The sequence below is a fragment of the Ahaetulla prasina genome, unplaced genomic scaffold (assembly GCF_028640845.1).
Source record: "Ahaetulla prasina isolate Xishuangbanna unplaced genomic scaffold, ASM2864084v1 Contig182, whole genome shotgun sequence".
In the NCBI taxonomy this organism is placed as follows: Eukaryota; Metazoa; Chordata; class Lepidosauria; order Squamata; family Colubridae; genus Ahaetulla; species Ahaetulla prasina.
The window spans coordinates 1-12,645 of NW_026681934.1; the positions used below are offsets into that span (position 1 = coordinate 1).

General features: G+C 39.7%; 1 protein-coding gene across 1 annotated transcript; it reads left to right on the forward strand.

Moving 5' to 3' along the window:
• The first annotated feature begins 1,034 nt into the window (after nt 1-1,034).
• On the forward strand, nt 1,035-11,225 carry LOC131187287 (golgin subfamily A member 6B-like). The gene is made up of 8 exons (XM_058161553.1): nt 1,035-1,056; nt 7,937-8,016; nt 8,882-8,941; nt 9,618-9,689; nt 9,861-9,925; nt 10,464-10,601; nt 10,770-10,910; nt 11,159-11,225. Exons 2-8 carry the CDS (start codon nt 7,957-7,959, stop codon nt 11,223-11,225), a joined length of 603 nt encoding a protein of 200 aa, XP_058017536.1. The 5' UTR covers nt 1,035-1,056; nt 7,937-7,956.
• Nucleotides 11,226-12,645: the final 1,420 nt, after the last annotated feature.

A 12,645-nucleotide genomic window follows, 5' to 3' on the forward strand; every position in this document is an offset into this window, starting at 1 on the left:
CCATCAAATTAACTGTGTGAGATAAAGGGATGAGAAAGTGTGATGAAGTCACCCAGGAATGTCCATGTTGGACTTGAGAAGAGAGGGAGCCAAGTCTGTTCTGTGGGCTGTCACTCCTCGGAATGTTGCTGCAGCTAATTGCCACTATCTGAATCTTTACTCTGTTGCTAGGCAACTAACCTAATGGAACCTTCCTTCTGCTCTCCTTTCTCCTTTCATGGGCCATGACTGAATTCAGATCCCCCCATCAAATTCAAAACCACCGAAACCATTTCTGAGGTGGGATTCTTAGCCAAAAAGCAGAGGAGACCACCATGTATATGAGGAACTATGGGGATTTTAGGGTAAAGGTTTGCCATTCGCCTTTGGTATTGGAACTGTGATATGTCTACTTTGGTGGCCTGAGGACACCAAAGTACAGTTCCTGTAGGGCATATAAGGTGCACCCCTAGCATCCATCCACAGCTAGATAAAAGATTAAGTCATATTAGGATGGGTCATGAAACACTGATTGTGATGACTTTGACTGCTACATATATATATCTCCAGGGTCCAATCCTTGTGCTGAGGTGTTGAGGAGTTGAGGTGCTGAGTTGCGGAGGAGCTGAGGTGCTGAATTGCAGAGCTGTTTAGGAGCTAAGGTGCTGAAGTGCGGAGGTGCTGACGTGCGGAGGTTCTGAGGTGCTGAAGTGCTGAGGTGCGGAGGTGCTGAAGTGCTGAGGTTCTGAAACGCTGAAGCGCTCAGGCGCTGAAGCGTTGAGGAGCTGAGGTGCGGAGGTGCTGAAGTGTTGAGGTGCTGAAGTGCTGAGGAGCTGAAGTGCAGAGGTGCTGAAGTGCTGAAGTGCTGGTGCGGAGGTGTTGAGGAGCTAAGTGTTGAGGTGCTGAAGTGCTGAGGTTCTGAGGTGCTGAAGTTCTGAAGTCTTGAGTGCTGAGGTGCGGAGGTGCTGAAGTGCGGAGTGCTGAGGAGCTGAGGTGCTGAGTGCTGAGGTGCGGAGGTGCGGAAGTGCTGAGGCTGAAGTGCAGAGGTGCTGAAGTGTGGAGGAGCTGAGGATCCTGGTAAGCACACACATACCTCTGGAGGGATGACCCAGCGGGTCTGGGTCACACTTCTAGAGAAAGCACTGAGATGTCATCACCCACCTGACACCAAGCCTTGATGACATGTTTGCTTTCAGTATTTAGTTTTTACTTCAAAATTGGGGGGCAGACACCTAGGTGGAAGTCGGTAAAAGTTTGTTGCTAATTCCCATTTTAAAGACAGATAAATTATAGAATAAATATAGAATACCAAGAAGACCTCTGCTATTCGTTGGTGGCCCCAATACAATGAGCTTGTTTTTCATAGGAAGCTCTCATTACTATTGCAAATTTTATTGATGGGATTGTGATCTCATGCAATCTAACAAAAAGGTACTGCCTAAACTGTGAGAAAGCAACTTGTTCGGCTACCTTTGCAGATTGGCAATTGGGAACAAAGTGAAAACATTTTTCATACATTAAATCAAAAGTTTTACCTCTAGAAATTGTTTGTGTCTTTTATGGTATGAAAGAGAAAAAAGTTCCTTGACTTAAAAGACTCTTCATGGTGAATATTCGTGGCCAGTTATATAGATCATTCCAGATAGTTTAGCAGATCCATGGTTGTATCCCCTACATAATAGGATTTACATTTTTAAAGCAAAGTTAGTGTTGATGTTTCTTGTTATAATGTGGAAAGTGAGAACTCCTGGAGAGGGATGGGCAACCGGGTGCTATCCAGGAACACTGGACTGTGTTTCCCTCAGTTATTAGGGGAGGCAATGGGAGTTGCCTTTTCAAGCACTTAGTGCCTGACTGCCGAAGAGAATGTGAAGAGAATGCCTTTCAGCAGATGTTGAAGATGTTGAACATTCAACCATCCATCAAACAAGGCATCCATAAATCGAAACATCCATTCACCCATCGATCAACCTACTAATCTTCAACCACCCATTCAAAACCTCCAATCATCCAACGATCAGCCGCTCATTGCTCAACCAACCTTCCTTCTACCACCTGTTACAAATAACCCTCAATCAACTACCGATCACAACTAGGTATGCACGCCCCTTACCTCTCCTACACCAAACACTACAGGTCTCAAATGTAAATTAATAAATGCAAGAAGTATTGTAAACAAATTACCTGAATTTATCCTCTTATTAAACAATGGTACGTTTGATATCATATTTCTTTGTGATACATGCCTAAACTCATCCCTCACTGACTCCATTATTTCAAACAAAGAATATCAAGTCCTTTGATCAGATCGTGAACACCGCAGAGGTGGTGGAGTAGTTATCTTTTACAAAAAATCACTGCACTTAAAAAATATTCAAGTTGCACATAAACTTTCTCTTCCTGAAACTATTGTATGTGACCTGTCCACCAACACCACACTTAGATTCATACTATGCTACAGAGCCGCTGACTACGACATCGCTCATGCAAATACGTTAACCTCACTACTAACATGGGCTACCTCTTGCCCATAACCTCTCATCTTCCTGGGTGACCTAAATCTACCTTCTATAAACTGGATAACAAATGAATGTACAACCGAACCAATCCATACTACACTATACAGCGCCGTTACAAACCTAGGTCTTGAGCAACTTGTTGTTGTTAGTTGCGAAGACGTGTCCGACCCATCGCGACCCCATGGACAACATTCTTCCAGGCCTTCCTGTCCTCTACCATCCTCTGGAGTCCATTTAAACTCATGCCTACTGCTTCAGTGACTCCATCCAGCCACCTGTCGTCCCCTTCTTTTGCCCTCAATCTTTCCCAGCATTAGGCTCTTCTCCAGTGAGTCCTTCTTTCTCATTAGGTGGCCAAAGTATTTCAGTTTCATCTTCAGGATCTGGCCTTCTAAAGCGCAGTCAGGGTTGATCTCCTCTAGAACTGACTTGTTCGTTCGCTTTGTAGCCCAAGGGACTCGCAGGAGTCTTCTCCAGCACCAGAGTTCAAAGGCCTCAATTCTTTGGCGCTCAGCCTTTCTTATGGTCCAGCCTTCACCGCCATACATTGCAACTGGGAAAACCATAGCTTTGACTATACACACTTTTGTTGGCAGGGTGATGTCTCTGCTTTTTAATACGCTGTCTAGATTTGCCATAGCTTTCCTCCCCAGGAGCAAGCGTCTTTTAATTTCTTGGCTGCAGTCCCCATCTGCGGTGATCTTGGAGCTCAGGAAAATAAAATCTGTCACTACCTCCATTTCTTCACCATCTATCTGCCAGGAATGGAGGGGGCCGGATGCCATGATTTTAGTTTTCTTAATGTTGAGTTTCAAGCCAACTTTTGCACTCTCCTCCTTCAGCCGCATCAAGAGACTCTTTAGTTCCTCTTCGCTTTCTGCCATTAGAGTGGTATCATCTGCATATCTGAGGTTGTTAATATTTCTTCCGGCAATCTTAATTCCAATTTTTGATTCATCTAGCCCCGCCTTTCTCATGATGTGTTCTGCATATAAGTTAAATAGGCAGGGTGATAGTATACAGCCTTGCCGGACTCCTTTCCCAATTTTGAACCAATCAGTGGTTCCGTGTCCAGTTCTCACTGTGGCTTCTTGACCCACATACAGGTTTCTCAAGAGACAAATAAGATGGTCTGGTACTCCCATCTCTTTAAGAACTTGCCACAATTTGTTGTGATCCACACAATCAAAGGCTTTAGCATAGTCAATGAAGCAGAAGTAGATGTTTTTCTGGAACTCCCTAGCGTTCTCCATGATCCAGCATATGTTGGCAATTTGATCTCTAATTCCTCTGCCTCTACGAAATCCTGCCTGTACTTCTGGTAGTTCTCGATCCACATACTGCTGGAGCCTAGCTTGTAGGATTTTAAGCATAACCTTACTAGCATGTGAAATGAGTGCAATGGTGCGATCGTTTGAACATTCTTTGGCATTGCCTTTCTTTGGAATTGGAATGTAAACTGACCTTTTCCAATCCTGTGGCCACTGTTGAGTTTTCCAAATTTGCTGGCAAATTGGGTGTAGCACTTTTACTGCGTCGTCTTTTAAGATTTTGAATAGCTCAGCTGGAATACTGTCTCCTCCACTGGCTTTGTTGTTGCTCAGATTTCCTAAGGCCCATTTGACTTCACATTCTAGGATGTCTGGCTCAAGGTTAGTGACCACCCCATCGTGGTTATCAGGGATGTTAAGCTCATTCTTGTATAGTACTTCTGTGTAATTTTGCCACCTCTTCTTAATCTCTTCTGCCTCTGTTAGGTCCCTGCCATTTTGGTCCTTTATCATGCCCATCTTTGCATGAAACGTTCCCTTCATATCTCCAATTTTCTTGAATAGATCTCTGGTCCTCCCTATTCTATTGTTTTCTTCTATTTCTTTGCACTGTTCATTTAAGAATGCATTCTTATCTCTTCTAGCTGTTCTCTGGAATTCTGCATTCAACTGGGTGTATCTTTCTCTTTCTCCCTTGCCTTTCACTTCTCTTCTTTCCTCCGCTATTTGCAGAGCTTCCTCAGACAGCCATTTTGCTTTCTTGCATTTCTTTTTCTTTGGAATGGTTTTAGTTGCTACCTCTTGTACAATGTTGCGAACCTCCGTCCATAGTTCATCAGGCACTCTGTCTATCAGATCTAATTCTTTAAATCTATTTGTCACCTCTACTGTATATTCACCAGGGATATGATTTAGTTCATACCTGAGTGGCCTGGTGCTTTTCCCTACTTTCTTTAGTTTAAGCCTAAATTCTGCAAGAAGAAGCTCATGATCTGAGCCACAGTCAGCTCCTGGTCTTGTTTTTACTGACTGTATAGAGCTTCTCCATCTTTGGCTGCAGAGCACATAGTCAATCTGATTTCTGTGTTGACCATCTGGTGATGTCCATGTGTAGAGTCGTCTCTTAGGTTGTTGGAAAAGAGTGTTTGCTATGACCATCGTATTGCCTTGACAGAATTCTATCGGCCTGTGCCCTGCTTCCTTTTGTACTCCAAGGCCATATTTGCCTGTTATTCCGGTTATCTTTTGGCTTCCTACTTTAGCATTCCAATCTCCCATGATGATAAGGATATCATTTTTTGGTGTTAATTCTATCAGGTGCTGTAGGGCTTCATAGAACTGGTCAATTTCATCTTCTTCAGCACCAGTGGTTGGGGCATAGACTTGAACTACTGTGATATTGAATGGTTTGCCTTGGATACGGACTGAGATTATTCTGTCATTTTGGGGATTGTATCCCAGTATTGCTTTTCCTACTTTTTTATTGATTATGAAGGCCACTCCATTTCTTCTGAGGATCCTTGCACACAGTAGTATACCTGATAGTCATCTGAATTAAATTCGCCCATTCCCGTCCACTTTAGTTTGCTGATTGCTAAGATGTCGATGTTCAGTCTTGTCATCTCTTGTTTGACCACATCCAGCTTGCCTTGATTCATGGATCTTACATTCCAGGTTCCTATGGAGAAAAAATCTTTACAGCATCGGACTTTCCTTTCACCACCAGATACATCCACAGCTGGGCGTCCTTTCGGCTTTGGCCCAGTGGCTTCATTCTTTCTGGCGCTACTAGTACTAGCCCTCCGCTCTTCCCCAGTAGCATATTGGACACCTTCCAACCTGAGGAGCTCATCTTCCGGCGTCATATCTTTTTTCCTTTTTGTACCGTCCAATTAACAATACTAGACTCAAGAACTGCCTCGACCTCATCTTTTGTAATAACACAAACTCAATTTACAGACTACAAATAAAAGAACCCTTTTCCAACAGCGACCACTGCATGATAGACTTTTGTCTAAATATACGCCCTCACACAAATCGTCATAACAATAGTACTCCAAACTACAATTTTAAAAAAGCCAACTATGACCTTATAAACAATGATCTCTCATTTCTTGACTGGCAAAATCTATTCTCAACCTGTATCACTGCAGAAGACCATTATAAAGTATTCCTACTTGAAATCAATAAAATCATCAAACTATACGTACCACAAATCACCATCAAAATCAAAAACATAAATAAATTACCCATATCAATAAAAAAGCTTCAATCCAAAAAAAAAAATCCCTCTGGAGAAGAAACAAAAAGGGTGATGTAGCGAACTTCAAAAACCGCTACAGAAATATTTGCAACCAAATAAAAACTGAATGTAACATTTACCACACCAAGCAAGAAGAAGACCTTCTACGCACTAATTCCAATCGTGCTTTCTATAATTTTGTCAACAATCAACTTAAAGAAACAAGATCCATTCCACCACTAAAAGAATCTAACGGCAAAGAACGTACTGACGAAACAGTTAAAGCAAATCTCTTTAACACATTCTTCGGCTCAGTCTTTTTAAACAGCGATGGCTCATATCCGACATTCCTCAATCGTACCAAAAATGTTAACAATGACTTAACACATATAGACTTCACAGAAGATAATGTTGAAAAAGCTCTTCGCAACCTGAAACCATCATTATCTATTGGACCTGCATACTTTTTTAAAAAGACTTTCAATTAATATAGCAGAACCCCTAAGCATAATCTTTAATAAAGCTTTCACGACTAGTTCCCTTCCCAAACTCTGGTCTCTAGCCACAGTCATCCCTATCTTCAAAAAAGGAGATCGCAGCCTAATTGAAAATTACAGATCTATCTCTCTATGTTGTGTCTCATGCAAAGTAATGGAATCTATCATAAACCAATCCATTACACTCCACCTTGAAACAAACAACCTACTCTCTAATAAACAATTTGGTTTCAGAAAAAAATTATCATGTAACTTACAACTTCTCCACTGCAAAAACATATGGACTACTAACCTTGATCAAGGAAAAGCAATAGATGCAATCTACATAGACTTCTGCAAACCTTTGACTCAGTAGTACATGATAAACTTCTCCTAAAACTAAAATCCTACGGCATTTCAGGACCTCTTCACAATTGGACAAATGCCTTCCTGTCAAACAGACAACAAGTGGTCAAAATTGGCAACGCTCTATCAAATCCTGTTCCTGTCAAAAGTGGCCGACTCCGATGACTCCGACAAGACCTGTGTTTAACACACAGAATCATCTATTGCAATATTCTTCCTGTAAAAGACTACTTCAGCTTCAATCGCAATAATACAAGAGCAAACAATAGATTCAAACTAAATGTCAACCGCTTCAAACTTGATTGCAGAAAATATGACTTCTGTAACAGAGTTGTTAACGCTTGGAACTCATTACCTGACTCTACTCAAAATCCCAAAATCTTCAACCAAAAACTGTCTACTATTGACCTCACCCCATTCCTAAGAGGACTATAAGGGGCGTGCATAAGAGCACAAAAGTGCCTACCGTTCCTGTCCTATTGTTCCCTTCATTATATCAAACTAACATAGTGATTGCATACTTTTGCTTATATATTTTTTTTTCTTTTATGATGTGTTGTTGTTTTATGTCGATGTTGGTGTATACTGTTGTGACAAAATGAAATTAGAAAAAAAAAAAAACAGTCTGCGGGAGAAACCCAGAAGCTCCGCTGCTCTTTTGAGACGAAACTATTAGGCAGAGGGGAGATGGCCTTTTCCTGCATCATTCCCAGAGTTTAAAAGGCACTCTTGAGGCAGCTGCATTTGGCTACAGCTCTGTCTTTCTAACATACGTAAAACACTTATTTTTAGTATGGTCTTTAGAGGCCAATGCTTTTATGGTTTGGATTTTAATTTACCAATCACATTTTTCATTATTGTGACTATTCCTCTAGATCCTTTAGGACAGAAACGTTATTTATTTCCTTATCTTTTTATGTTAGTTGTGTTCAACGCTTGTCCTAAAGGATCAGATTAGAAGAATATAATATAATTTAAAAATGATGTGCTATTCTAGACATTGTCTCTCAAGTCTACATTTTAATTTTTGAAATAAAAATGTCAAAGCTACTCTGCAGTCTCACCTATTACCTTATCTTCTAGTTTCCAACACTGATTTTGTGATGGAAAACGATTTGTTGAGAAAATTAAGAGAAAACATGAAACGTGTTCTTACTCAAGAGGTAAGAAAAAACATTTGTTCATAGGCTGTCACAGTAAATGTGTGGTGGAACGTATAGAAATTTTAGCTAGGTAGGTAGGTAGGTAGGTAGGTAGATGGATGGATGGATGGATGATAGGGTAGGTAGTTAGAGACAGAGAGACAGACAGAATATTAATTGTGGTTTCTGTTTATCCTCAATTGCCAGTATAGGTTTTTGTTTTGGACTTTATTTTTGAAATACATCGTTAGCTTCTATTAGCAACCCAAGAAAGCCAGTTTGGTATCACGGTTAAGGCATCAGCCTGCAAACCCAGAGACTGACATTTCTTGTCCCACTTTAGGCACAAAGCCAAGTGGGTGACCCTGGGCCAGTCACCTTCTCTTAGCCCTAGGAAGAAGGCAACACAAACCACTTCTGAAAAACCTTGCTAAAAAAATGGCAGGGACTCGTCCAGCCAGTCCCTGAGAACCAAACACAAATAAATGGAAGGAAAACCAAGAGAGAGACCCAGAGTCTCCATTGCATGTTGGGCAGCCATATAAGTTGGATGAATGAATCAATGAACTTGCAGAGCTAGCTTAGGTCATTGTAAATATTGATTTAACATATTTCATGGACCAAATTGCTAATGAAATTTTTTATGACTTTGGCAGGAGAACTTTTGTTTTCTCTGCACTTTCTACTTAAAATGAAAGGGCTGTTTGGGGATATAGTAGAAGGATTCCCTATCTGTCCCCAAGATGCTTTTTCAAGAGGAAGCAGGACTTTCTTTTTGCTTTCCCTGAAGATGTTTAGATTCTCACCCAAGAAGTTTCTTCAGTTCTGGAAGAATCACTGTCAATTTAGTTTTTGTTTTTTTAAATGGGGTATTTTGTCATTGCAGGAAGAAATATCGAGACTTCCTCTTCTGTCATCTGCCACTGAAGAACGGAGACGTGCTGAGGTATATAATGTATACTTGTAGCTCACCTTAGAATATATTTGTGAGAAAAATGAAAATAAATGATTTTTTCACAATTGGTAATTGTTAATAATACATGTGCAGCGTATTTTATATAGTATTTATGTTCACTTTATATTTCTATTACATATATGAAGTTCATACACACACATCCATTCAATACAAAGTAGTTTATCTGTAATTTCCATTAAAGAATGGCAATTCATGCTGATTCTTGGTTGGTTCCTTCTTTGCCACATTAGCTACTTTCTTTGGCCACATACAATATCACTAGCAGTGAAATAAAATTTAGATGATTCGTATTTTGTTGAACCACTGTGTTCATCCTTTCCTAAACAAATGAACTAAAACTAGATCTTTCTTTTTCCATCCCAGCGTGAATAATCTTTATTGCCTGTATTGAACATCTACAGCAATAAACTGGGAGTTGCACATGTTTGTGCTCATCTTGACATGCATGATTTTAATATGCTCAAATATGCTTGTCTACACCCCAGACTCTTTTCTAAAGAAGAAGTTTCAATTAATATCTTCTTTACACTAACATGACAGAGAATTTATGGAAAACAAATTCATGTAAATCTTCTCATGACCATGAAATGAAGAAAATTATCAAGCAAACATCTAAAATTCATTTTATGTTTTTCATTCTTCACAGAACTCCCAGGTTTCCAGACATCCAGAAATGCGCGTGGGCCAGGATTTAAGTTTAAAGTTGCGTTCCCCTCAGGTAAGCAATCTAGCATTTGAGGAATCTTTTGAGTGTACATTACTGAGAAATAGTTCATGTCATAAGAAGAGGCGAAGAAGCCCAATGTGAGTGATGGGGTAGTTGGGGGGGGAGTGCGTGGGCTGATATGGAAATATGTTCCTGATTTGTGATGTATTTTGGCTTCTCTAGATTGTTCAGACAAAAACTGAAAGACTGGAAGTAGATCTGAAGAGAGCGAGGGGCCAGAGTTATATGTAAGTCTTGGCATAGTTCATCAAATCTTTGCATCATCCTATTAAGTTCACACTTTCAATAAAACATTCCTAATTTCTACATTGGCAATAGGACTGGCCATTTTATCAAACAAGTGACGGAAATGATATTCTAGTAGAGTTTGGGAAATAAGGTGGGAATAGCAACAGTTGAATTTGATTTTTAAACAGAACCTTTCATAATGACTGCCTTGTGCTCCCTCATAAACAAGGAACTGCCTTAATCACTGAGGAAGCAACTTGTTGGGATATGTTGACAGTTAGACATTTGTGAGAAGTGAGAACTTTCCCCATATTCTACATCCAAAATGATTTGCTTCTGAAAATCATTTTGAATTTGTTTGTGCCTTTCGTGGAATGTATATTAAAAAAAAGGAAGATAATTGATTAAAGTATTATTTCCTCTGTATTTACACACACGAAGGTATTTTTAACGTGTTGTAATTGAATAAAAAGGTTGATAATTCAAGTAAAAAACCCCTAAGGGGGCTAATTTCTCTCCGGTCTTCATAATTTGCAGGAAGACAATGGAAATATCAAAACTTCTGGCAGAAAAAGAGGAGCTGGAACTAAAAATTCAGGAGCTTACAAATAAAAATATACAATTGGCCAAAGAAAAAGAAAAACTTTGTGAACAGTATGAAGAAAAGCTGAGCAGGTGAGAAAATTTTAGATAGCAACCCTGACTTTCTCTTCCTTTCTCAGCTATTTTAATTAGTTTTAATTTTAAACAAGTTTAAATAAATAAAAAACCACCAAATAATCAAATCAAATTTAAAAAAAAACCTAAGGGGGCTAATTGCACTCTGCTCTTGATATTTTACAGGAAAAATCATTCAGATGAGTCTGGGCAGCTGGAAAAACTCAGACGAGAGAATGAGAGTCTCAGCTGCAAGGTGCAGAAACACGCTGAAGAAAAAGCAGAGCTCCTACGAGAAAATAATGACCTCAAAGACGAACTTTATCGGTGAGAAATATTTAGATAGTGATCTTGACTTTTTCTTTCAAATTCAAATTTATTTATTAGATCCCTTAGGCCAGATATACCAGATAAAAGAAATATTCCATTCTTTTATATGTACTGTATGTATAACTGAATAAGAGAAGAGCAATAGGTATAATGGCATGCAAAAATAATGAGGAATGTAGGTATGCTTAGTAATTCAAGTAAAAAATGAAGTGGGCTAATATCTCTCTGGTTCTCATAATTTACAGAAAGACAACACTGATGTCATTAATGACATTAGAAAACAAAAGACTCAAATTAAGGCCGAGATGGTGACATTCAAAAATCTTGAACTGACGGATGAGAAAGAGGAGCTCTGCAGAGAGTATGAAGAAAGACTGTGGAGGTGAGAAATTTGTAGATCGCCACCACTAACTTCTTGTTCCAGAATTTCATATTAGGTTCTCCTTATCTTAGAAAGCTTGGAAAACCTACATTTTCCTTACTTTAGAAAGAAATGAATGAATTACGGCTCATTATACTTTTACATATACAAATCTCAGGAGTTAGTCTCATGGAAGTGAATGGGAAGATATGTATAGGAGAGATCTTTCAACCTCCAACCCAACTACCCAACAATATTTATATACTTTGAGAGTGAGAGTTTCCTGACATCAAAGCAGTTCCCATCATTTTTAACTAAGAATGCTTTGTTGTTGGTCCAGATTCACAGCTAACATTCTGATTTTTTCCAGAGACACAACTGAGGAAGGGCTGCTGCACCTTATTGATGGGCAGAGACCGGATGGACCAGAGACCTGGCAGCAGTGAGTGCAAAAGAGGCGCTGTGAGTGTCTGCCAAACAAATGCAGATGTTGCAGAAAACAAGACAGAAGCGCAACAAGATAAAATGAAGCCTCAAATGGAATATAAATTAAATGAGAAATGGCTGAAAGCTTCAGTGGACAACCTCAAAATAAAAAAATCGAAGGAACCCGGGCCAAATATCCTGAGGTGGCTTCAGCAATCGCTGAAAGTCCTGAAAGAGGATTCCTCTGAACAGTACACCCTGCCAGAATGGCTTAAAGCATCCATCAGCAACCTCCCGAAGGAATGTGCTGAGGCATCCAGGGAGGATGTGAATGGTTGGCTAGAAGGATCGATAAATCATCTCCAAGAAGAAGGGCCAGAAACCTGTGATTTAGATGTGCAGGGATGGCTTGAAGCATCTATTATAGGCATTCAACACCTACTAAAGTCCAAATCAAAGTTTTAAGCCAAATAAAAGGGATGGCTTGAAAAATCAATAGAGAACTTCAAGAAGCAATGTCCTGAAGGATCTGTGGTGAATATGTTAGAATGACTTCAAGGATCCTTAGAAAGCCTGTCATTTTCTGGAGAACCTAGACCAGTTCTTGAAAAATGGCTTCAACAATCCTTGAAAAACCTGCAAGAGGAAGGTCCTGATGTATCTAAACAAGACGCCCAAAAATGGGTCAAAATATCTATAAAGGATCTTGAGGAGGAAGGACCTAAAACACCACATCTAGATACTCAGGAATGGCTTGAAGCCTCTATTAAAGGCATTCGGGATCTACAGAAGTCCACGGTGGAGATGAAAAGAACTCTGAGGAATAGAATAGAATAGAATAGAATAGAATAGAATAGAATAGAATAGAATAGAATAGAATAGAATAGAATAGAATAGAATTTTGATTGGCCAAGTGTGATTGGACACACAAGGAATTTGTCTTGG